Source organism: Saimiri boliviensis, chromosome 10, assembly GCF_048565385.1.
Source record: "Saimiri boliviensis isolate mSaiBol1 chromosome 10, mSaiBol1.pri, whole genome shotgun sequence".
NCBI classification, from domain to species: Eukaryota; Metazoa; Chordata; class Mammalia; order Primates; family Cebidae; genus Saimiri; species Saimiri boliviensis.
This window is the reverse complement of record NC_133458.1, coordinates 24110778-24136780: the sequence shown is the minus strand read 5'-3', so window position 1 is coordinate 24136780 and position 26003 is coordinate 24110778. Positions and strand designations below refer to the sequence as shown.

At 37.9% G+C, this 26003-nt stretch overlaps 1 protein-coding gene across 1 annotated transcript in view; it reads left to right on the top strand.

Annotated features, from left to right (window-relative positions):
• EXOC4 (exocyst complex component 4) overlaps positions 1-26003 on the top strand; it is a 797583-nt gene that overhangs the window by 30100 nt on the left and 741480 nt on the right. Inside the window, exons 3-4 of the mRNA XM_003920983.4 lie at positions 6420-6614; positions 25219-25403. Of these exons, the coding sequence (XP_003921032.1) occupies positions 6420-6614; positions 25219-25403 (380 nt within the window). The remainder of the gene's footprint in view (positions 1-6419; positions 6615-25218; positions 25404-26003) is intronic.

The window sequence follows — 26003 nt, the reverse complement described above, 5'->3', positions numbered from 1 at the left end:
ATCTCTCTGTGTCAGGCTGATTTAACTTAACATAATGTCCTCCAGGTTCATCCATGTTCTTGCAAAAGACAAGAGTTTCTTTCTTTTTTTTTTCTTTTTTGAGACAGGGTCTCACTCTGTTTCCCAGGCTGGAGTACAGTGCCTCGATGTTGGCTCACTGTAGCCTTGACTTACTGAGCTCAGGCGATCCTCCCACCTTGGTCTCCCTGGTATCTGGGACCACAGGTGCATGCCACTATGTCCAGCTAATTTTTTGTATTTTTTATGGAAATGAGTTTTCAGCAGGTTGCCCAGGCTGATCTCAAACCCCTGGGCCCAAGTGATCCACCCACCTTAGCCTCCGTAAGTGGTGGGATTATAGGTGTGAGCCACCGCGCCTGAGCAGATTTCCTTCTTTTTAAATTCTGAATAGTATTCCGTTGTGTTTATACCGTATTTTCTTTATTCATCTGTTGATGGACACTTAGGCTGCAGTGATCATGGGAGTGCAGATATCTCTTTGACTGATTTCAAGTCCTTCTGATAGAGACCCTGTAGTGAGATTACTGGATCATATCGTAGTTGTATTTTTTAAATGTTTTGAGGAACCTCCATACTATTTTCCATAGTGGCTGCATTTTCCATCTTTATTAGGGTATAGTTTACATGCAGTAAAATGCACATATTTTGAAAGTGCAATGCAATGAGTTTTGGCAAACGAATATATCCCTGAATGTGTTACCATCACCCCGGGATTCTCCCCTGCCTCTTTGCGGTCAGTTCTTTCTCATATCCTGTTCCAAGCAACTACTGAATTAAATTCTGGCACTATGGATTCGTTTTGCCTGTTCTGGAACTTCATACATTATGCTGTCTTTTGTGTCTAGCTTCTTTTGCTTGGCATAATTTTAAGTTCTGGGGTACATGTGCAGAACATGTAGGCTTGTTATATAGGTATACACATGTCATGTTGGTTTGTTGCACCCGTCAACCCGTCATCTACATTAGGTATTTCTCCTAATGCTATCCTTCCCCTAGCCAGCATAATGTTTTTGATACTCTTCATGTTTCTTCCTTTTTGTGGCTGACTGACCCTATCCCCCGAGTTTTTTTTGTTTTTGTTTTTTGAGATGGAGTCTCATTCTGTCACCCAGGCTGAAGTGCAGTGGTGCGATCTTGGCTCAGTGTATCTTCTGCCTCCCAGGTTCAAGCGATTCTTCTGCCTCAACCTCCTGAGTAGCTGAGACTACAGGCGTGTGCCACCACGCCCAGCTAGTTACTGTATTTTTAGTAGAAAGAAGGTTTCACTGTGTTGGCCAGGCTAGTCTTGAACATCTGACCTCAGGTATCTGCCCGCCTTGGCCTCCCAGTGCTGGGATTACAGGTGTGAGTCACCGCGCTTGACCTCCCCCAATTTTTAAAAGAACATTTTTCATGTCTGTGACTTTCTAATCATAAAGCAGAAGCCTCAGGGCAATTTTGTATTAAAAGTTCCTGTAGTTTCGTTGGTTTGTAGCTTTGTTACTGTGGTTTAGAGAATTTTGGTGATGTCATTTTCTACACAGCCTGATGCCAGTTTTTTACCCCCCACAAATTTGACTTCACCTTTCCTCCCATGTAGTAAGCAAAAGTGAGAATTGAGGTGATTACCTTGTATATATCCTAGTGTGAAATGCCACAGTTGTCTTTTTCCAATCAGATAGGAGTTTGCCAAGCTGACAGTCAGATAGGAGTTTACACTGACACCCTATAAATTTGTTCCCCACTCTGATCAAGAGCCTAGTTGGGTGTTGTATGACATAAAATTTATTTTTAACTGCTTCTGAAGTAACCATTACACACAGAGGAAAAAGCTGAGAATTCTAGTAGCAAGGTGAAGTGAGTAGGCCATCAGAAGTCAGATTCTAACAGATTAAGGTAAGATTTAAAATGGAGCCATGCGGGGTGGCTCACACCTGTAACCCCAGCACTTTGTGAGGCAGAGGCAGGCAGATCACGAGGTCAGGAGTTTGAGACCAGCCTGGCCAATATGGTGAAACACCATCTCTACTAAAAATAGAAAAAAACTTAGTGGGGCATGGTGGTGTGTGCCTGTAGTCTCAGCTACTCTGGAGGCTGAGGCAGAAGAATTGCTTGAACCCAAGAGGTGGAGGTTGCATTGAGCCAAGATTGCGCCACTGCACTCCAGCCTGGTGAGAGAGCAAGACTTCCTCTCAAAAAAAAAAAAAAAAAAAAGATTTAAAATTGAATGATTTAATAGCTGGAGTTCTTAACTCAGGGACTAAGAACTCTGGTGGAATCTAGGAATGGCTTTGAGAGATATGTTTAAAAGTCAAATAAAATCATAAATGATGATACAAGCCTGGACTCCTCTGCCTAATCCTATATCAGTCCCAGTTCCAACATCTCAGAGGTGCTGACTTTTACTCTTTCAGTTTTTCTGTTTTAGGTATTTCTGTTTCTAATAGTGTGCTTGTGCTGTGTTTTTTATTTTAAATGTTGTATATTAGCTTCCAACTATGGAAGATGAGGAGTTAGCTCTTTTCCCAATCTCTCCCCCATTCCACCACATCCTCTTTCTTCATCCTCTCTATGTAGTTGTATTCTAGTTTTGGTTAAATAGATGATCAGTGCTTACCTTTTTATGACTATACTAATATTTACATCGAAGCCATACAGCGTACGGTGATTATGTTTTCTCTTGTGCAGTTGTGGTGGTGGTGTTTTCCTGAAGTTACTGATTGGATAGTCTTGTTGCCTTTCTTCTGTATTGCATTTCCTGGATCCCTTGTTTCTTCTCTTCTGTTTTCTCTTGTCATGGTGGAACACATTGTTCAGTAGTTTGCTGAGGTAAGGTGCATATAAAGTTGAGTTTTTGAGAGCTTGCATGCCTGAAAATGTCGTTATTCTTTCCTCATATTTGATTGATAGTTCTTCTGGGAAATAATTGTGTCTTAAAATTTTGAAGGTATATCTTTTTTTTGTTTCGTAGCTTTTAATGTTGCTGCTGAGAGAAATCTGATGTCATTCTGATTCACAAGGTTTTGTATAGGTTCTGTTTTTTCCTTTTTTTTCTTTTACAGCTTTTATGATTGTCTCTTTATGTCCTGTGTTATTACATGCCAGAATAATGTGTCCTGGCTTGGGTCTTTTTGCTTTCCATTTCCTTGAGCACTTTGTGTGCCTTTTCAATTTGAAAACTCATGTCTTTCATTCTGTCATTTTTTTCTTTCTTTTTTTTTTTTAAAAAAAAAAAAAACGAAACTGGAGTCTTGCTTTGTTGCTTAAGCTGGAGTGCAGTGGCATGATCATGGCTCTCAGCAGTCTTAATGTCCCAGGCTCTAGTGATCCTCCTGACTCAACCTCTTGAGTAGCTGGAACTATAGGCATGTGCCACCATACCTGGCTGATTTTTGAATTTATTGTAGAGATAGGGTCTCCCTGTTTTGCCAGGGCTGGTCTTGAACTCCTGAGCTCCAGCAGTCCTCTACCTTGGCCTCCCAAAGTGCTGGGATTATAATAAGACACTGCACTGGGCAGGCAGTTAAAAAAAAATTATTTAATTTATTTAAAACTATTTTTCTCCACTCCATTTTTTTTTCCACTTTTCCTTCCTTGGAACTCCTGTCTGGTAGGCGTTGGACCTTTTGGATCAATCCCCTTGTTTTGTTTTACCTTCTTTCTCATTTTTTGGTGTTTTCCTGTTTGGAGATTTCCTCCTCAAGGATACCTTCTAACCTTTCTATTGGATTTTAAAAAACTCAGTTTTAATTTCTAAGAGTTGTTTTTCATTTCTTGACAATGTTTATATCATCCTGTCTTTGTTTAATTTATGTAATAACTTCTTTTATTTTTCCTAAGGATGTTAATTATAGTTTAACAAAATTCTATTTCCTGCATAGTTTCTGTTCCCTCATGTCTGGCTTCAGCAATTTTTTTTTTTTTTTTTTTTTTTTTTTTTAATGCCTGTCATTCCATTTTGCAGATTTTCTGTGAATGTCTGGTGATCCTTGGCTAACCATTTTTTTTTTTTTTTTTTTTGAGACGGAGTTTCGCTCTTGTTACCCAGGCTGGAGTGCAATGGCACGATCTTGGCTCACCTCAACCTCCGCCTCCTGGGCTCAGGCAATTCTCCTGCCTCAGCCTCCTAAGTATCTGGGATTACAGGCACGCGCCACCATGCCCAGCTAGTTTTATTGTATTTTTAGTAGAGACGGGGTTTCACCATGTTGACCAGGATGGTCTCGATCTTTCGACCTCGTTATCCACCCGCCTCGGCCTCCCAAAGTGCTGGGATTACAGGCTTGAGCCACCGCGCCCGGCCTTGGCTAACCATTTGTGTGTAAGAGGCAGGTACTGCAAAGCTGATTGGAAGCTCAGAACATGCTATGAGGCTTGTCTATAATGATTGGGTAGGGGCTCAGCAGTTTCTTCATTGAAACCTCAGATGTCACTATCTGTATAGTTCTTTTCACTTGGACCAGTTCACTTTCCCAAGGGAGAAGCCATATGTCCCCTGTGTTGGGGTGAAAAGTCAAGCTGCCAGTGTTTTGGAGCCTAACTGTTTGATGAAGACTGAGGGTCCCTGGGGGCTGAGGATCATACTGCTGAATAGGTCCCACTTTGACTTCATCCTCCTGTTTTCTGTCTCATGCCCTCCCCTCACCCGTGCCTGGCATTTCTTTGTCTAGAACCTTTCCAATTCATTTGCTCCTGATTTGGCCAATGCTGTGGGGAGGGAATTACCCATGTGTGTGGCTTGATGGGGATTTTGGGCTCAAAAGACTCCTATAGAAACTTTTAAGCGAGTACCTCTGCTTTTAGTGTATTTGGTGCCTCCTTTTTAGTGTTAGCAAATCCTAGTCCAGGCTAAGGTTTTCAGATTTCTCTTGCCTGCTAATTTAGTTGCTACTGTCCATCTTCTTGCTAGTTTCCACAGTTTTGTTACCATCTCTTATTTGCTGTTCTTCCTCTCTGTTCTCTCTTTTTATTCTTAAAAAGTTTCTTTGCTATTACTTTGGTAGGATTGCAGGAAGTAGTAGAATCATTGGAATCATGTTCTTCAGGGCCTATGACCCCCCTGCCCACCCCCCAATCAATAATCAGTCTATTATACTTATTAAGAGAGGTTACAAGATCTTCTTATTCAAGACTTTTTTTTTTTTAAACATGGGATAGTTTCATAGAAGCATGATTTAGGTGTTGTCAAGAAGTTGTAGGAAGGGATTAGGTACTTTCTCAAGAAACCTTTTAATCTTAGCATTTTGTCTTCATATTTTCCATGCTTATTGGGTAAGTGTTGAAATATAGTTTTGTGATCACCGAAAGTATAGTATCAGTGAATATTTTCATCACCACACCAAATCTTGTAGATGAAGAATATGAATTTTCAGTTATCAAAAATATGGTAGACTCTCTGTGGTGATGCATGTATCCCATGTATTGATGAAGGCTTGGATTATACAGATGTGTGCATTTGCCAAAACTTACCACGTGATATACTTGAGATGTCTTCATGTGGTAAATGTTACCTCAAACAAAAACCAGAAACAAAACTATAAAGAAATATTAGATTTGAATTTAAATAAAAATACCTGTGAGGACTATAAGAAATACATGAAAGTAGTTCTGTGAATTTTGAAAGATCATTGTTTTTAAAATTTTTCCATGTTGAAAAAATTGAAAATTTTCAATTAAGAGAGCAAATAAAAACTTACTCCTATTAGGTGCATCACAACTACCTCCTGCATTCCTCTCCTCTCCCCTTTATTTTGTCATGTTTTGCCTATGCTAGTTACTATACTGTGCAGATCTATAGGAGTGGTGGGGATTGTCTTATTTAATATCTAATATTCAGAATGTAAGGCAAAAAAAAGCCTTGGTATGGCCTTTTATTTTGATATTGTCTGTGGTTGTGCCTACTCTCTTTTGGAAGATGGGGTTATTTTTATTTTAGTCAGTTGAGTTGAGCATCCAGTTTCTTGGTTTTAAACTTTAGCTGGAGTTCCAGAGCTAGAAGCATGGACCAAGTGACCTATCAACTGGATAGGAAATTTGCAAGGAGAATTGGGGAAGGTATAATAGCATGGACTCTCACATTGATCATTCCCCTTTTAGATGTATTAATATTTACGTGGTACTTCATATTTTCAGAGTGCTTTGTCTTTAGTAGTTTTCTAGATTTGCTCAAAGGTAGGTTGGGAGTAGTTTTCTTACTTCATGGGAGAGAAATTATAAACAGAGAGAGGGGGAGATGTGCCCAAGTTAGTCAATGTCAGAACCAGGATTAGAATATTGGAGGCAGACTAAGGAGAGTAAGTGGCAGTGGGAATTAGGAACTGCTACATGCAGTAGTACCAGTGAAGAGACTACTAACTTGTTTATGGATTTAGACTGGCGAGACTTTGGACTGAACAAAGACTGAATGTGTTTTATTGCAGGTAAAAGAGAACCTGCTTTCATGCAAGATGCTGCTGCACTGCAAACGGGATGAGCTTCGGAAACTCTGGATTGAAGGAATTGAGCATAAGCACGTCCTGAACTTGCTGGATGAAATTGAGAATATCAAGCAAGTGCCTCAAAAGCTGGAACAGTGCATGGCCAGCAAGCACTATCTCAGTGCTACTGACATGCTGGTAAGGGTCATTTTTGTTAAGATGTAAAAGCACTCTCTTTTGTTCTCTGAGTCCTGTAATGCATATAGCACATTACAAACTGCCCTCTTGGGATTCATGAGCCCTTGCAGGTGAAGCCTGGCTGGTTCTCTTTCTAATTCTCGTGTTTGAAATGGTAGGTGATTATTATTTATGTATTATCTGCCTTTGTAACAATGGCAAGAAATACAATAGTAAGAAACCAGTACTTAAATCAGGTTAGAATGGTAATGAGAAGTGTTTTTTAGCTTCAGAGGAAGATAGTTAATGAATCCAATTTTAAAGAATGAAATCTACATGAGACAGAACTTCTGAAGATTTACATACTAGTGTTCCACAAATTTTTCTGAAGGAAATTTTACATTAGGGCTTTGTTCTTTTCCTTGAAATTGATAAGAAGTAAAGTTTTGGGAAACTAATACTGGAAGAAACTTTATTGAGCAAGAGTACTCCACAATCTAGCCTTTAGCCTCTGTCTTAGTTCATTGTGCATGCTACTTTCTGAATTGCTAAAAGTTCCCAGAAGGATGCAATTGGTGGTTCATGTGGCTGAGTGTCAAGAAGATAAATAAAAAAATAGAAATACAGAGTTTGCTCCCTAATAAACCTAACTTTCCAGGGCCTGTGGGTCTTAGAGAGGGCTGCTCTTTCTCCCTTCCCTTCTAGCCACCCAATCCTACTTCCATCTCATTCAGAGTTGGCTGAGGACTACAGGAGCTCTCAGCAGCAGATGGGCTGTATTTGAATTGTTGTCTTTTTCTTCCCCATGGTAGGTGAAAGAAAGCCCTTTATCTTTGTTTCACCAAATTAGATTGGCTTTAACACTGGAAAAAAACACTGAGGGGAATTGGTAGAGACACAGATTAAATGCTCTCAGTAGTTCTAATTCATTCAGACTTCCAAGAAGAATGTTGCTAAAAGTCTTTCCTAAGAAGCTTTTTAAGGAAATTTGGTAACCAAGGAGTGAGAAGTGCCATGATATTTTATCAGATATTAAAACCTGGTTATGTGATAAGACTGAATGGTCAATTTCCACAGTGGAAGGAGATTAATAATAGTTGGCCCTTGGCTGGGAGTTCAAGGCTGCAGTGAGTCATGATCGTGACACTGTACTCCAGCCTGGGTGATAGAGCAAGACCCTGTCTCAAAAAGAACCCAAAACAACAACAACAGAAAAAGATTGGCTCTTGGGAGTGACAAAAGGATTGACTATTTTCAGCATCTTTTTTAAAGTGGCATCTTCTTTAATAATAATGACTCTAGGGTGTCTGATAGAAAAAAATTACCTTTCACCTTTAGTGTTGATTGATGCATTATGAATGCATACTTGTGCTAAATTATCAAGATTCAGCAATCAGAATAGATAAGCATGTATATATTTATGTAGCAAATATACATCTATTTGAATCACGATTTTTTGGAGTGGGCTTGTTTTTAAGTAAGTGCCACAGAATAATAATAATAATAATAAGTTCTAATAAGTTGTTAGAATTTATGTGTTAATTATGTTCATTTTAGGATTTCAGATTTTTGTGTTACGGTCTTTTTATTTAACGGCTTATTTATTTACTGAATGGCTAATCAATAATGAATACTGTCCCTTTTTTTCTGACATATTTTCGTCAAGACTCATTAAATACTTTAAATTCTTGGTTTTAAGTTACAGAAATTCACCTCTAGCTAGCTTAAGTAAAAATAATTGTTTGACTCATGTAACCAGTCTGTCAAAGGAACAAGAGTGTACGTGGAATGTCACCTGTGTGTTTTCTCTGCATGTCTTCTTCATTGTTCTACTGAAGACTGGTCTCTACCGTGTGTGAGGGAGGGGGTTGGGTGTTAAGGGAAAACACAGCATAGGCTGTGTCTACATCTTTCCACGTTTACAAAAGAAATCTTATTTTTTTCCCCCTAATTCAGAAATCTAGGGTTAAGATCTAGGTTGAGCAAGGTTGGGTATGATAATCATCAATACAACTATTTGGTTGAGGTGGGGGTGTGAGTGGAATAGGGAGGAAGAACAGTCATGTCCACAAAAGAGTGACTGTGTACGACACATTTTCTGGAGGTTTTGTTCTATTTTCTCTGTTTGGTTGTTTATATATTCTAATATTCTTCTTGTCTGTTAGATGGATTGTAAATACGTTCTCCCAATTGGGGGTTTTTCCTTTGTTTATGGTGTCTTTGTTACAAATAAGTTAAAAATTTTAATGCCAAAAAATTTCTCAATTTCTCAGTATTTTTTGTTATGTGATTTTTTTTTTTTTTTTTTTGGAGACAGTCTAATTCTATTGCCCAGGCTGGAGTGCAGTGGTGCAATATCAGCTCACTGCAACCTCTGCCTCCCAGGTTCAAGTGAGTCTCCTGCTTCAGCCTCCCAGGTACCTGGGATTACAGGCATGTGCCATCATGCCTGGCTAATTTTTGTAGGTCAGGCTGGGTCTCGAATTCCTGACCTCAAGTGATCTGCCTGCCTTGGCCTCCCAAAGTGTTGGGATTACAGGCATGAGCCACTGTGCCTGGCCTGTTATGTGATTTTTGATGTAAGAATTTTTTTTCCATTCCGGTGAATCTCCTATGTTTTCTTTTTGCACCTATCAAAAGTCAATTTTTTTTTTTTTTTTTTTTTTTGAGACGGAGTTTCGCTCTTGTTACCCAGGCTGGAGTGCAATGGCGCGATCTCGGCTCACCGCAACCTCCGCCTCCTGGGTTCAGGCAATTCTCCTGCCTCAGCCTCCTAAGTAGCTGGGATTACAGGCACGCGCCACCACGCCCAGCTAGTTTTTTGTATTTTTAGTAGAGACGGGGTTTCACTATGTTGACCAGGATGGTCTCGATCTCTCGACCTCGTGATCCACCCGCCTCGGCCTCCCAAAGTGCTGGGATTACAGGCTTGAGCCACCGCGCCCGGCCAAAAGTCAATTTTTACATTGTATCAACTGAGGATCTAATTTTATTTTTTTTCTATATAGCTGGTTGGCTTAGGCTGTTTACTGAATCTTTTTCCTACTGATTTATAATGCTATTTTGGTCAGATACCACCAAGTTTTCACATAGCATAGATCTGTTTCTGAGTTTTTTATTTTGTTCAATGCTATTATTTGTACCTGCACCCAAACCATACTGTTTTAACTCCTATAACTTTATCATACATCTTGATAGGATATGAAGAGATTCTCTGATCTTGCTATTCAAAATTGTCTTTGTGGGTGGACATGGTGGCCCATGCCTGTAATCCCAGCACTTTGGGAGGCTAAAGTGGGCAGATCACTTGAGGTCAAGAGTTCGAGACCAGTCTGGCCAACATGGTGAAACCCCATCTCTGCTAAAAATCCAAAATTAGGTGGGCATGGTGGTACATGGCTGTAATCCCAGCTAGCTCAGGAGGCTGAGGCAGGAGAATCACTTGAACCTTCAGTAACTAATCGATTGAATTTAAGAGAATTATCTTTGCAATGTTAGCTCATCTTATCTGTGAACATAGTATTCCTTTCATTTATTAAAATCTTCATTTGTGTCCTTCAAAAATGCTTAGCAGTATATTCCTTAGAGACAGTATATGTATTTTGTTAGATTATTTCTGGGGATTCATTTTCTTGTCTTTTGAAACAGTAGCTATTTATTGATTAAGGTTTCTAATTATTGGTTGCTGGTGCATAAGGATGTGATACATTTTTCTTTTTTAATTGACCATATATTTCCCTGAACTGATTCCCAATACTGTCTGCCTGGAAAATGATGACTTATTTTTTAAAGACTTTGCTCAAATTTCATCAACTGTCTGAACGTCCCACATATTCAGATAGCTAGGTGCTTTTCTTTATCGTATGTTTCATTTTAATATAATTCTTTTTGTTTGTGTGGTAGGTCATTGAGGGGAGGGGTTTTGTCTTATCTATTTTTGTCTACCCTGTTCTTAGCATAGTGTAGCTCATGTAGTCAGAGTTCACAAATTATTAGCTAAATGGGCGACTATGTGGAAGACTTTAATACCACTACGTAGAGAAAAAGGTGTTTCTTTTGTGGGAGGTTTGTTCTGCTTTTTCTTCATTATTTATTTTTTAATGGAAAGGTTCTCTAGTTTCTGACCGTTCCTTTTTGTAATAATTAAATGAATGACAATGATAACACTAGCTGGTATATATTGAGTACTTACTATGTGCTGGTACTATTTGAAATATGTTACATTTGTTGACTTATTTCTTTCAACGACTCCACTTCTCATATCATTACCATTTTACAACTTTGCGTGACCTGGGGAATTGGCATATCCCAATAAACAATGATTTGTATATTCCAATATACAGAGATTTTGTGGAGGCAGGATTTAAAGTGCACTTAAAAGGTTGGGAGATATCTTCAACTGTCGTGGACCGTCCGGACGGGTAGGCACGTCTGCCCGGGGGTCTCTCGACCTGCAAGAGGGTCCCAATACCTGGAAGAGGGAGTGCGCCTGAGAAAATAATAAAGACAGAGAGAGAGAAAGCGAGGCGTCTGGAGGGCTGATAGGCTGTGCCTAAACAGCAAATTTTATTTTTCAAATGCCAGGAATAAATACACTTTCTTGGCTCTGGTTTACGTCATAGCAAGAGGAATGTAAATGTATGCCTCACATGGCCTATACAATAGAGAAATCAGATACACAATGGTTGCAAGAGGAAATGCAAATGTATACCTTACATGGCCTATACAATTGAAAAGTCAGATACACAATCAGTGGTTGTAAAAAGTAACAGAATTTCCTGTAATCACAAAGCTTGTTTGCATCCAGACATTATTCCTCCTGGCTGCAGGTATCTCCGGTTTGATCTTGTTTTAGAACTGAGATGTGAAAAGTTTTTCTGGTTTTGCTCATCAGAATATCCTTTAACGGGATTCTCCTTTGTCTACTCCTAACTCAACTTAACTCAATTTCCCCATTCAGGAATCTCTGAGTCAGGAATCAAAGCCATCTCTTATGGTGGCATTTGCTTTGCAAATATCGACAGTTAAACCATTAGGCAGTCAGGTAAGTAAAGAAAAGGTTAAAACTTATTCTTAAAAGAGAGTCATAAAAAAGGTTAAAAGCAGGAACTGGTTGCTGGTAGGGGGTCACTCGGTCTAGCAGCAACGCATAGTTTTAGGCCCAAACGATATTGTGGTTGATATTAGAAACTGATCAATTATCTTTCAGTTCCTATATTCCGGATAGCTCGACTGCCTCCAGTAGGAAACTGTGTTTGGGATCAAACTCACCGTATAGTGAGACTCACGCCTTTTAGGGGTCTCACACGGGAGCGTTCCCCACATTCAACTTGGTCTTCTGTATATAAAAGTGAATAGTAAGCTCTATAATTGCTCTTTTATTGGGCTTCACACAAAAAACAATCACATTTTCTTTCCCCTTGATTATGTGCTGTTAGAAGTAAAATCTACTTAAGGCATCTCAAGGGTCCAAATGGAAATCTTTGCTAAAAGACATCAGTGGAAAGTGAAGACAAAACAATCTAGTCTTTCAAAACTCCCTGATTTCCTTGGATTTATTTGTCAAAAGATTTTGCATTTCCATTTTAAGTCAGATGCAGATGCTTAGTAATTTAATCTCTACTCAGAATAGATTAATAAATCCAGAGTAAATATCTCTATGGTGACCCATTGCTCTTGGCAGCTCCTGCTATTCCTACTTCACCATCAGACTGGTCTGGTAGCTATAGGCTTGGCTTGTAGGTGAGATATTTATTTCTTCTTTTGATATGATAACCTGAGTATTGCATAAAATAATTAAATTGTCATGACGGAACGTCTGCAAATAGGTCTGGCCTTTTGTTTCTTTCTTCAAGGTAAACAGCTGCTGTTGGCTTATGAAAAGCTAAAAATGATCTTACAAGAAGCCTGTATCCATCACATTGAAATCAGAGACTTGATTAATATTGTAGCCTGTAGCTCTGTGATATGTGTGGTTTAATTTAGACCTTTGCAGTCATTGTGCTGGGTTGATGCAAGCACATTAATGACATAATTTCTGGTTGCTGCATCACATTTCTGCAGTCTGTCCTTTGTATTCCACTCACATTAATTGAAGTAATTTTGCCAGTGAAGCGTGTTTCAAACCTCTGCATTTAAATTGAAATTTTAATTCCCTTATTGTCTTGAAAAGACGGCTGAAGATGCCTTGTTACAGGTTTCATTATCACTCAAAACACTCCAGCTGCTGGTTCTAATGTACAAAGACTGATTAATTCAGGGAAGAATTATTAATATTAGAATAGCAGCTTCTTCCCAGTGGCCAGAGCTAACCAGGAAGGTATTTCATGATAGTTAATATTTTCATAAACTTTTTTTTAAGGGAAAATTTGTGTAGAAGTCTGCATCGAACTAAAATTGCACAGATGAGCTTTGAAAACCACTTACACAAGTTCTGATTTATCATCCCATAGAAGTCAATTCATAATTGCATTCAATCACTGGAAACCAAGCCAGTGCAAATAGTTTTGAAGCACTTTAGCTGACAGTCACAAGGCTTGTGACTAAAATAATTTTTTCATTTTGAAGCCTTCCTGAGATTGTAGAGATTTTGAATGTCTCTTAATCATTTTGTCTGTCTTTATTTATATGCCTTTTAAAAAGAATCCATAGCTGTGTAGTTAGATAAGGATTATTATGATAATTATAGTAACAACTTATATTTATATAGCTGCCTTCTTCCCAGAGGATCCCAGAGTGCTTTGCTGAGAGAATAGTGTGGTGGAATTATTTCACTTACACTGGGAAAACATGGCCACATCTGGGATAAATAGAGTAGGGTAGCTATTTAATTGAATAGTTTTCTGAGATCTTGTGTAATAAAAGTAAGTATATTTGTAGTATTTTTAGTTAAAAAGATCCTTTGTAATTGTTGGATAACATGGAGGGTTTTGAATGTCAGCATCGGTCTTCATTTGGCTTAGGTCATCGATCCTTGAATCCCAACTTTGACTCTTACTAGCTTGGTGACTTGTGGTTAGTGATTTATCTGCCGAAAGTTGGAGTTAAGAATAATATGCTATCTCCAGGCTGGGGGTGGTGCCTCACACCTATAATCCCAGCACTTTGGGAAGCCGAGGTGGGCAGATCACCTGAGGTCAGGAGTTTGAGACCAGCCTGGCCAACATGGTCAAACCCCATCTCTACTAAAAATACAAAAAGTTAGTTGGGCGTGGTGGCACCCACCTATAGTCCCAGCTACTCTTGGAAGGCTGAGTCAGGAGAATTGCTTGAGCCGGAGAGGCAGAGGTTGCAGTGAGCTGAGATCCTGCACCTGCAGGATGGGAGACAGTGTAAGACTCTGTCTCAAAAAAAAAAAAAAAAAAAAAAAGTATCTCCAAGGATTGCTGAGAGGGTTAAGTGAAATATTAAACTGTGCACATAAAGTATATGCAGTATAAATTAGTTTTTGAAATGTTATTTATCATAAATTGGTAAATTTTACTGATAGGAAATGATATGATGATTGCTTTCATATTATAATCTCAAAAACTGTCTTGGAGGTGGACTTCTTTTGAGCTAGTAAAAGTTGAAGTAGGGTTGAATTAAGCAGTTTTGATTCCTTTTCTTTTTGACCCAACATGAACATGTATCTGAATGAAAGGCCAGCCCACCTTTTTCAAAGTTAAAGGAACTCTTGCGGTGGATAGGATTTTTCTCAGAAAGCAATTCTAGTCTGCTCTAACACATGCACAGATGGGTCACCAAGACTTACAATTCTATGTTATATTTTTGGGATTTGGCATGGGCAAATTTCAGATTCTGTGTCATCAATTACCTACTTGGTCTACATTAAAAATATGTTCATAGGGTACCCATTGATTGTATAATGATAAGCAATGTAATTTGTTGGTAAACTATCCAAGATCAGCTTATAAAATTTACTTTTAGGTAACTAAATATGTTAATCCACTGGGTATCATCACTAGATATAAGCCAGATCAGTACTGGAAGGTGTTTGTCATCAGAATGTTTTAGTGTTAGAAGAGTTGGTGTTAAGCTGTTGTTTCTGTGAGTACTTAGATAGGAGGACCAGTGGACCAGTGAGGTTGCTTCTATTTGTGTCAATAAAATTGTGTCATTAGCAAATAGACTGATCTTATTTTCTCTTCTTTATGCACAAGGAATGAGTGATCATGCATCCACTGCAAAATGATTAATGTGTAAGCAAGAAAAAAGGGGGCCAAAATATATATCCCTTTCATCTGGCTTGAAAGTTTCTGAGATCTCACAACTGTTTTTTCTTATTACTCTGGGAAAAGTATCGATGTGAAAACTCTGTAGATAACAGGAGCTGGACTATTCTAGTGAGTTTATTGGACTAAACCTGAAAGTGTTTCAGTGACTGTACAACAATGTTCCAATATTTCATATAGATTTCTCCACAACACGATAAAAATATATCAGTGATCAATAATGAAATAGCCATTACTAAAGCCCATCTGTTCCTAGTGTAGAAGAGCAGCTTAAAAGACTAAGGCCGACAATCTATGCTAATAATTTGTCAGGAAATAATCTGGCACATATTTTGATAAAGACAAATGATTGGGTCTTTAACATGTGATAATGCCATTGTTGATAACTTCTGTTGTTGGTATGTGTATCTGTGAAGGTGGCCTTAACCTTGGAGGATGTTACTTGCTAGTGGGAAGAGACAGATGGTGAACAAATAGTCTCTCATATTATGATAAGTCTAATTATTACGGAAAAAAATACAATAAGAAAGGGAGACTTGAAGTACTGGGGGTTGGGGTAGGAGTGGTGGAGTTTGCTATTTAAATAGGGATGGTCAGCTGTATCTGCTTTTAGCCACATATGGGACCACCCCCCTTCATTCTGATCTTCCCTTCAAGATAATTCAGGAAAAGCTGAAAACAAAATGAGTAATTTGTTTTTTATATCTATAATTGAGTGAGTAGTTTTGTGACACCTTTATTTGCAGAGTAAAAGTTCAGGGCTTTGTAGTAGCTATTTTTCTTTTTTTCTTTTTCTTTCTTTTTTTTTTTTTTTTTTTGAGACGGAGTTTCGCTCTTGTTACCCAGGCTGGAGTGCAATGACGTGATCTCGGCTCACCGCAACCTCCGCCTCCTGGGTTCAGGCAATTCTCCTGCCTCAGCCTCCTGAGTAACTGGGATTACAGGCACGTGCCACCATGCCCAGCTAATTTTTTGTATTTTTAGTAGAGATGGGGTTTCACCATGTTGACCAGGATGGTCTCGATCTCTCGACCTCGTGATCCACCCGCCTCGGCCTCCCAAAGTGCTGGGATTACAAGCTTGAGCCACCGCGCCCGGCCTGTAGTAGCTATTTTTCATGCTGCTGAAGGCCCTTTTTATTTATATTTGTTTTTTGAAGGCTGGAGTTTTTAGAAACCAGATTGTTTGATAGGCACCTGGTTATTGTATTAGTTTTCCTTTTTTTAAAAAAATTTTTGCTTTTTTTTAATCTGCTGTTCATTTGCCTTTTTTATTTTAAAGCCAACGAAAATTCTGTTTTATTGCACTAAAGCCTACAAGGTTCAGCAATTTCCATTTGGCTTGCTTGGCTGTGGCACAGTGATTCCCACACTGCACATTAGGGGATCTTGCAAGAATTCTAAACTCAGGCCGCATCCTAGACCAGTTAAATAGAAATCTCTAGAGGCTGGGCCACTGACTTCGGTTATTCACATTCTCCAGGTAATGCCAATATAAAGACAAATTTGGAACTGTTAGTGTAGGGTGTAGCTTGTTCTGTGGAATTGAGCACTTCTTATTGTCCTTGTCTTCATTTAGCGAGCTGTAAGTAGTTGGAAAACAAGTATTTATGTAAGGCACACATCACATGAGGTGATATTCACATTTATGTAGAAGTTTATTGTTTGAAGTTGCTTTGTTGCCATACTTCATTGTATGAATGAATGCATACATAAAGTATGTATTTTTATTGTATGTATTCAGGTATGAACCTTGAATGAATTCTCTTTATTTTCCCTTGCATGTCCTATACCCTTATTCCCCATGACTGCCGTTTTTTACATGAAGACCAGTTTACTAGTGTCATGCTGTAAACAGAAGTTACATGGATGACGTTATTAGGTTTGTATTAACAATTGGGATTTATTGTAGTTTTGGGATAGAGCTGATGAGTGTTTGGCTTTTATTCTGATTTTATAGTCTGATTATTTGGTCAAATAGGTTTAGGTTAGTAGTTAAATGAGATGATTCTCCAGGTTTGGACTGACTTACGACCTTCAGAACTGTCATCTTGATGCTCTGATTTGTGCATCTTTGCTGTGGGTCCTGATGTGACCTACTGGAGGGATTTAATGGATTAAAATTAGAGAATATATTTACTAATTGACAAGTGGTGGATATGTGTAGTGTGTCATAGTAGAAACAAAATGGATTTAAAAGTGAAAGTTCTTAGTTCTAGTCTGATTCAACAACTTTTTTCTGTTTTTTTAGTATCCTTATCTGTAGAACAGATAAACAGATACTTACCTGTCTACATTATAGAATGCTTATTAGAATAAAAGTGAAATATAGTACAGGAAAAGTGCTTTGTAAAATATAAAACAGTATAAAAATTTAAAATGGTGTAGGTATCATTGTTGTCGTTTCCCAGTGCCAGGTAAGAAGAAAATGCAGGAGTCTGGACTTGTTTACACTGAGTAGCATTTCTATTCCGGTGTTACCATCGCTAATGCATACCTGTTTTAATCACACAAACCAAATGTGACTGTGTTTACACACTTGAGTCTACAGAAAGAATACTCGAAGTAAAGAAGAAGACCTAAGTCGTTTGCTGCTATCCTCCTTCATATTTGTGGTTTCAAGGTCACATATGACCTTTCTTGAACAGATTTTTGATTGGCCAGTCTGTGGCCAGATGGGAACTAGATATTTGTGTAAATTGCAGCTGATTTGACCACGCATGTTGTTGATAGGAGACTTCAATCTCAACTTGATGATGGTCTGAGAATTCTAATCAGTAGCTTTTGCTTGGCTTGACAAGATAGGAGGAGCTTGTTAAAAAAGTCTATTTTCTCTGAGATTCATCCCAATACTAATTGCTTGTGGTTGCCTAGCTCTTGAAATGAAAAAAGCCATATTCCTCTATCATTCCTTTGTGGGATTTTAATAGTTCATGTTAGTAAAGAGCTGTGTAAGTGCTGAGCGTTTCTAATGGATTTGGGGCTCTTGCAGAGTGTGGGCGAAATTGTCTTGATTGAAGTGTGAGCCTGAAGTGACTCTGAGACCTCCTTTGCCAACTCTTAAAAGGAGAGTTGTTCTGTAACTTTTTCTTGTCCCAGAGTAATAACATGACAGGGTGAGTGACTTTAGGATGCTTGTTAAGAGAGAATGGCTTTCCTAGTGGTCTCTTCTATTGCAGTTTGTAGTAGAAACCTGGGTTTTAATGCTCTCTTAAAGAACACTGATGGGAACTGGGAATTGAAGGGACCACGAGGTCAGGAACAAAAAAGTTTTTTTTTTTTTCTAAGCTTTCCTATGAGCAATTTACAATTATCTTTCTCTTACAGTGTTAAGTATAGGTATAGTTTAATCTCATCAGGAAAGTAATTGTGAACAGATCTGTTACAAGGTCTTTTAGAAGAAATTAGGCTCTTAATTTGGAGTTATACATCAGAACCCCTATAACTATGCATAGGTTAGCACTTGGGATCCACTTCTAGAATTTTATTTTAAGGAAAGAATGAAGAATTGTAACTGTTTTGTGCTAAAAATATGTATACAAGGATACTTAGTAAGATATATGAAAGTAAAAAGATAGCAATGACTTAAAATAGGGAATTGGTTTAAGTCATTGTATATTTATACTCATGCACTAGTATGGAAATACTAAATATAATGTTTAGGGATAGGCACTTGCTCCCACTGTACTGCCAAATAGAAAAAGCATGTTTAAAAGCAATTATTTTTGAAAACACTTTGCATGGAAAAATGATCGGAAAGAATTAGCTTAAAGTATATATTACTGCATCAGATGAGTGACAGTATGATAGTCTTTTTCTTTTGTAATTTTCTTTGTTTTTCAGGTTTTCTTGGTTGAGTAGGTATTTTTGTAATTTGGGAGAAATGCAAAGCTTAAAAAAAAATATCATTATAGGTCTCACTTTTTTTTTTAATCTGTGAAATTAGGGTGGGACCCCAGTCTTGACAACCTTTAAAGGTCTCTTTCAAGAGAAAGCTCTTACTTTTCATCTCTCAGATACTGCCGTTCTGTGAGGCTCAGGCTGAGAGTATGATAGAGTATCTTAGAAGACCTGGCTTCCCCTACTTTAGGAGGAAAAAAAGAAATATCACTTTTGCTTTAATAAAATACGGGAATTATTTGTGGCAGCATGCCCTGATGTTTAAAGAGGAAAAACAGAAAAACCAACAACAAAAGAGGGAACCCAAAGAATGCTTAAGAATAGCTTAATAAAATGGTATGCTTTTACAACAAGTCTGCATTTCATGGTAGTAATGGGGTGAGTTCTGTCATGAAGGAAGAAGTCACATTTGATCCTGTTTTTGAGTTTTATTTTCCAAGATAGATCTGAAGATACTTTAAAAGAAGAAATTCACAAGTAAAGGTCCTTTTCTTTGACAGCACTTTATCTTGCTCCCTTCATTCACTTATCAATAACTTCATCTAATTTGCCTTATCCTGTAAATTCCATTATCTCCCTGGCAGTCTATTGCATTAAGTCCTTAGTACCTAATATCGCCTCATTTACATTGACACGTGCTTGACCTCAGCCCTTCTCCTCTTTGTTAATGCACCAACAAGCACTGATATCTCTCTGGAGCATTATCATTTGCTGTTAGCTCAACTAATAACAACCCTTCATTTGAGCTGATGAAGGTTTATTAAATAAAAACATGCAATAACGCTGGCAGTAATGAAGGGAGAGTGGAAGTAGACAGCATCCTTTTTTTAATGGTAAGAGTACACCAAGTCTGCTTTATAAGTAAGTATTGGGTTTCCTAAGGGAGACAGGGCACCTGAATGGGTCTGATCGATATTGTTTTATCAGGCTGATTTAAGAGTGGGCACTTTTGATTGTCTGACTTGATCACTGTTGATGAGCATATAGGCTAAGGAGTTGGGGGGAAAAAAGTGTTCTTGCTCTAGGCACTTGGCCTTGCTCCTGATGCAGCTATCTTTGAAAGTCTGTCTTCAGTACCAGACTGTCAATAACCCCAAGGCTTTCAGGCAGTGGCAAAGCTTAGCCATAGGGAGCCAGAAACATCATCTTAGTCTGCTCTGGTGAAGCTGGACTCAGAAACTGTTTTTCCCATAGATCCCGCAAGAGTCCCTGAAACCTTCACAATAGCCCTAACCCTTGAATGAATACTCTTAGTTTCCCTTGCATGTCCCATACTCTTACTCCCCCTTACTACCATTTTTACATGCAGACAGTTTACTGGTGTCATACTGTAAACAAAAGTTACATGGATGATGTTATTAGGTCTGTATTAACAATTGGGATTTTTGGGTTCACTTGCTTGCACATTTATGTCACATGCATATATTGTGGTATATTCTAGTAAAATTATTTCTAGTTTATCTGATGCAGTTAAATACACAGAGTTCTATAAAGGCTACAATGTTCTGCAAAAAGTGCTGTGATGTCCCAGATGTATCAGAGTTTTCTGCTGCAACAATTGCTAGGTTGGACCATAGGAAATAACCAGTATTTGGTAATTTTTGACCTGTTAAAAAAAAAAAAGCAGTATTTTCAAATGGTTTAAATTAATAATGTGATAGATACCATGTTTGTTTTTTGTTTTGCTTTTTTCTAAGCTGCGTTGTTTGTTCTAGTAGTTTCTGTCTGATAAAGATAAAAATTTCTGCCTTGGGAAAAATCAGGTATAGCAAAGTAGAAATAGTTGGTGAGTAAATGATCTGGGATTCTTGGCTCCTATGTGATAGATATCTTCCCTGCTTGCTTAGAGGTGAGTCTGAATCATTCAGCATTCACTGGGAGATCTGGAGGCCTCTTGTGCCCACCCAGGACTCTCTGATCCTGAAGGTGGACACTTGGGGGTAGGGAGCCTTCTGGGGAGCAGGGCCTAAAACCACTGGAGGTTGCCTTCCAGCAGTTTAGGGGCAGGGTTGTGGCAGGTGGGTGACCTGGGAACTAAGTAAATCTAGGGCTTCAGGGCATGTTTCTTTTGTTTATAGACAGAGATTTTGTGGTGTTCTTATTTATTAAATAGTTGAGACTGCTCAAAAAGTTTGTTTAACTGTGTCTTACGTATATGTAGGAAGAGGGGGAGTATCAATTCTCTGGAGTCGCCTAATTTCATATCTTTACTGCATCTTGAAGGTAGACCACGGCAACATTTTCATAATGGTTATGTTGTCTTACTAGAAAAATGCTTCCTTAAGGGAGACTGACTGACCTAGTGAAAAGTGATAAACCATTTTGGAACCATACAGTTTTCAGAGTCCTCAAGGAAATATTTGTTTTGGATTCAGTAATGGCAGCACATTTGCTTTCCTGAGGGAACAGCGTTGCCCAAATAAGCATTTTCATTAGCTACCGGATGGTTTAGTTTATCAGTTGTGTTTTTTGTTTATATACATGTTTTTCTTCTTTTTCTGGCTTGAACCTTATTTCTATTCAGAAACAGTTACTCATGTCATTTACCTTTGTGTGTCTTACCCACCTCAACTAAAAAAATAAAAAAATCAGTAGTTTGTTTTACAGCATTTCTTCAACAAAGCAGCTGCTGAGAAAGGCCAAGTTTAGTGTTCCTCCAAAATATTTACATTGGTTTATGTCAGAGCACAAAACCAGATCTTTTTACTTAATAAGCTTGATTAAGACTGGCTAAAGACAAGCATTTAACTATGAAATAATTATTTCCTGTATTTTAAACTAAAATGAAATTAAGAAATAGGCTTTGGGAAGGAAAATGTTAAGGGTATGGTGGTTCCTAATTGCAAAGATTTTCCTTTGTTGTGGACTTATGTCTCAACTCAGGCAAATTTTTTTTGAATTCTTGATTATATACATTTTCACTGTGTGTTTTTGGGCTATTCTTTTAGTTATAGAAACATTTTTTAGAATTTTTGTATTCTTACATGGATAGGTTTCTAATAGCAGAACATGCTTCCTGTTCAATATCATGTGATAAAATATTTGGAAAATGTTTGCTTATCTTCATAATCCTAAAGGAAATATTTGTTTTCAACTTTAAAACAGATTCCTATTATCTCTCTGGCGGTTTCCAAGTGTGTTGACTAGGACATTAATATTCTATTAGATGGTAATAGGTGTCCTGTGAAAAAATTCACTGATTTGTTTTTTCCTCCAAAGTGCATTTAAAAATACCTTTATCCATCTATATATATATGAAGAATTCCAAATACATTTAGATAACTCATTATTATATAGTAATCTAACTTTAAGAAACTGAGATATACGTGATAATTCTAGGTGGTCACATTAGAGATCATTTGGGGCGTGAATGCGTGGCATTGATGTGCGAATAGAGGCACGGACAGCCTTTGCCAATTCACTGTACTGTGTATGTTGGCTTATCCTATAATTTTAATATATATTTGTGATATTATTCAGCATTACCTGTCACACTTATGAACCTGATTTGTTTCTTTAATTTCTTATAGCAGCTACCCTGTGAGACTGTTTTCTTGCTATCTACTTTAATCTGACTGTGTCTTTTAAATTTCTGTTAATCTTTCAATCAGTGTGTTATTTAAAAGTGACTCCATAGTCATTAAATTTGGAAAAGTGAAGTAATTTATGTAATGACCACTTCCCATATATTAAAACCATCTGTTTATCATTAATTATGCACATTCCTAAAGACAGATGATTATTTTATGATTTCTAGTAAATCCCAAATCTTAGGAAATGCCTGGAAACCGGACCTCCCAGAACAGCATTGACTGTCAGTGGCAGTCTGTTGGGATGACTGCTGCCTCACCAACTCTTCCTTTATGTGGAAACTTTATGTTTCACACTCCTTAAAACCGGAGAAGATTTGTGAAGACTTTTTTGTTGCTGTCTACTTTAATCCAACTGCGTTTCTCATATTTCTGTTTAAGAAATTTAAGTATCTTTTAAATTTCTCTTAAATCTCTCTTAATATGGCATTTGATGTGTGAATAGAAGCATAGACAGCATTTACTAATTCACTGTACTGTGTATGTTGTCTCTTAAATATCTTTCTAAACTGACAATCTAGAGAGCAAATGTTGCATTGGCAACTATTTTCTTTAAGTTGGTTTGAGTACCACTTAGTATGGTCACAGCTCTCATAATCATAGCTTTACAAATAGAACGTTAATAAATGCAGGCCAGAAAACAAAACACAGTGTTTTCCTATAGAAATAAGAGACTATTCTGTGTTCTCTTTTATGGTAAGTTGTTGTTGTCACATTTTTGAAGTTCTGAGACTACCTTTGATAATAGATACATTAATTGTACTGTTATTTTGGGTCAAGGAAACATATTCAAAGGTTGTCATTTAATTGGCTACACTGGTTCAAAGATGGAAGGACCACTTACTGAAAATGCTTCACTAAAACATGTTGGGAATACCCTCTGAGGTTTCTTTACTCATAGAATTAATAGGGATTGTTAAATATAATTTCAGTGAGCACTCAGGAGGGTGCCAGGCACTGCGCTAAGTGTTTTACCTGAATTTTTACTTTTAATTTAATTAGGTAGCTTTGAAAGTTGACACTTGTCATAAAATTCAGTATGTGGAACATATACTGTTTGGGTTAAAAATCTTCATGTAAATTCCTACAAACAAATCAAGTGTGGATGTGCAGTGGGTGGTTTTTAAGCTTAAGTATCTCAGCTGGATTTAATTACCTTAAGGGATAAGGCTACATGATGGGCCAGTGGTTTACCAAATTATTTTTCATTTTCTGGATCTCAGTGTCACTGAAGGTTAATGCATCCTCTCTTCTCTGCTAGAGACCCGAGTTAAAATCCATTTTAGGGCATAAGCGTAAATGAATTTGTTGTTGTTGTTTCCTCCTTGGGGACACTGTGGTCATTTTGTGAGGCTGCCTTTCCATTTGGAATTGCTGGCAGCTTGCTCTGGGCCCAGGGGCTCTCATAACAGGGGCAGTGCAAGTCAGCATGAAAATGAACTGGTAGGCTTCAGAGGGCAGAGCTGGCCCAGGGCTTGTCACTCTTCCATTCCTTGATTCTTTCTTGGTTAAGTTAAGGAAACTTATTTGCTACTGACATTTGATTATAGCACATCACAAAGCAAGTGATGTGGTTGTGGGTAAGCCACCACATTTTCTTTACCATTTCAGGCTGGTTTCTATTTGGCAGCTACAAAGGTTTCTCTCTTCACTGTCCACACGCTCCTAGATGACTCCTTAGAGTGGTATAGATGTGTGATCAACATTTTTGATCAATATGTTTCATGCCTTTCTTTACCTATTGCTTTAGAGTAAATGCTTCATTCTTTAGGAGGGTGTTTGTAGCCATAATTACATTTAAGGGTTTTGTCCTGAAGTATTATTAGTTATTTCCTTTATCTGTACTTATTAGCAATATTTAATATAACCTAAGCAGGGAATAATACTCATAGCATTTTCATCCCTGAAGGAGCTCACTTGTGTTCTTTCCCTCTAAGCTCATCCTGTCATTTCTTTCTCTCAAAGAATAGCATGTAGAATATGCTCTTTAAGTTTTTTCTTTGAAAATACACAAGATCTTTATACATAAAAACAAACATAAACATAATTTCGTATACATGAGTAAATGGAATTATATCATGCATGCTGTCTTTTTATTTTTTTCTCCTTTGCAGATGTCACTTTGAGTTTCAAAGTTTGTTAGTTGCTCCAGGTTCCCTGAATCCTTCATGTTCTCCATTTATTGCAGGCATTCCTATACCAATTTGATTTATGCAGCCCTTCTGTCTTGAAAATCTCCCAAACCACTATGCGCCGGGAGTATCTTCCTCTTCATGTTTTGCCTTTCAGTCACCATTCATATCCCATTTCTTCTATCAAACTGAATCAGGACAAGGAGAGGTGATGACTACTATTGTTCCACTTACAGCATTCATGTAAAAAAAAAGTAATTTACCTCTGTGTGATGTGTATTTGAAAAGAGTGAGAGAGGGAGCCTGACTCTTGGTAAGCACAAAGAGTCATGATTGCTGTGAGAATAAGTTCTTTTTAAAACATTTATATAGTATTTTTTTTTAAGTCTTAGTTTAGAAAAAGCTAACTTTGAGTGAAAGTTGATTAAACCATTAGTACATGGGATTCTTGTGAGAATGTGAATGATAGAATCATTTGAAAAGGGAAGTCTCTTTCCACGTGTCCATTGACCAATATGTGTGTGGGCATAAATAATGTGCTGTGGTGCTGTGCATGCTTTCATATTTATCTTTGTCAAGATTGTTTTATCATTATCTAAGGTGAGAAAATCTCTTCGCTAGCCACATGATACTCTACAAAGTCTTGTATATGCTGATTAAGTTCTCATAAGCTCCCTTTTGTTAGTATTTTTTAAAAGGAGTTTTTCTTATTTATAATATTGCCGGTTTATTAAGTTGTACTTAATTGTCTCTGTTTTTACTCTTTTCAGGTGTCAGCAGTTGAGTCTTTGGAGGGCCCTTTGCTCCAGGTGGAAGGACTGAGTGACCTTCGATTAGAACTTCACAGCAAGAAGATGAACCTCCACTTGGTTCTCATAGATGAACTGCACCGGCACCTGTACATCAAATCGACTAGCCGAGTTGTGCAGCGTAACAAGGAAAAAGGGAAAATGAGGTTGGTGAAAGAGGCTCTTTGCTATAGTATCTTGTGGCAGTGTAGGATTGGAAGGAATATTCTTGGTTTCCCAGAACGTTGTTGTAGTTTATTTTACTTTTCCTTTAATGTACCTTCTCTGAAACTTGAGGATTGTTTTCTAATAGCAAATACGCCATGTTCTGAGAGGCTGACGTTTGAAGTTTGTTCATCCATTCTACATTTATTATGTTTCTTTTCTATAAGGATATATAAGAAGTGTAGAAATGTAGATGTATTGGCTGGATGCAGTGGGTTATGCTTGTAATCCCAGCACTTTGAGAGGCTGAGGTGGAAGGATCACTTGCGCCCAAGAGTTCAAGACCAGCCTGGACAACAGAGCAAGACTTTGTCTCTACAAAAAAGTCCAAAATTAGCTGGGTGGAATGGTGTGCACCTGTAATCCGAACTACTCCAAAGGCTGAGATGAGAGGATGTCTTGAGCTCAAGAATTTGAGCTGCAGTGAGCTGTGATTGTTCCAGTGTACTCTAGCCTGGGCAACAGTGAGAAGACCCTGTCTCTTAAAAAAAAAAAAAATATAGATGTGATGATTGAATTATAAGATTCTTTGTTACTTAGGG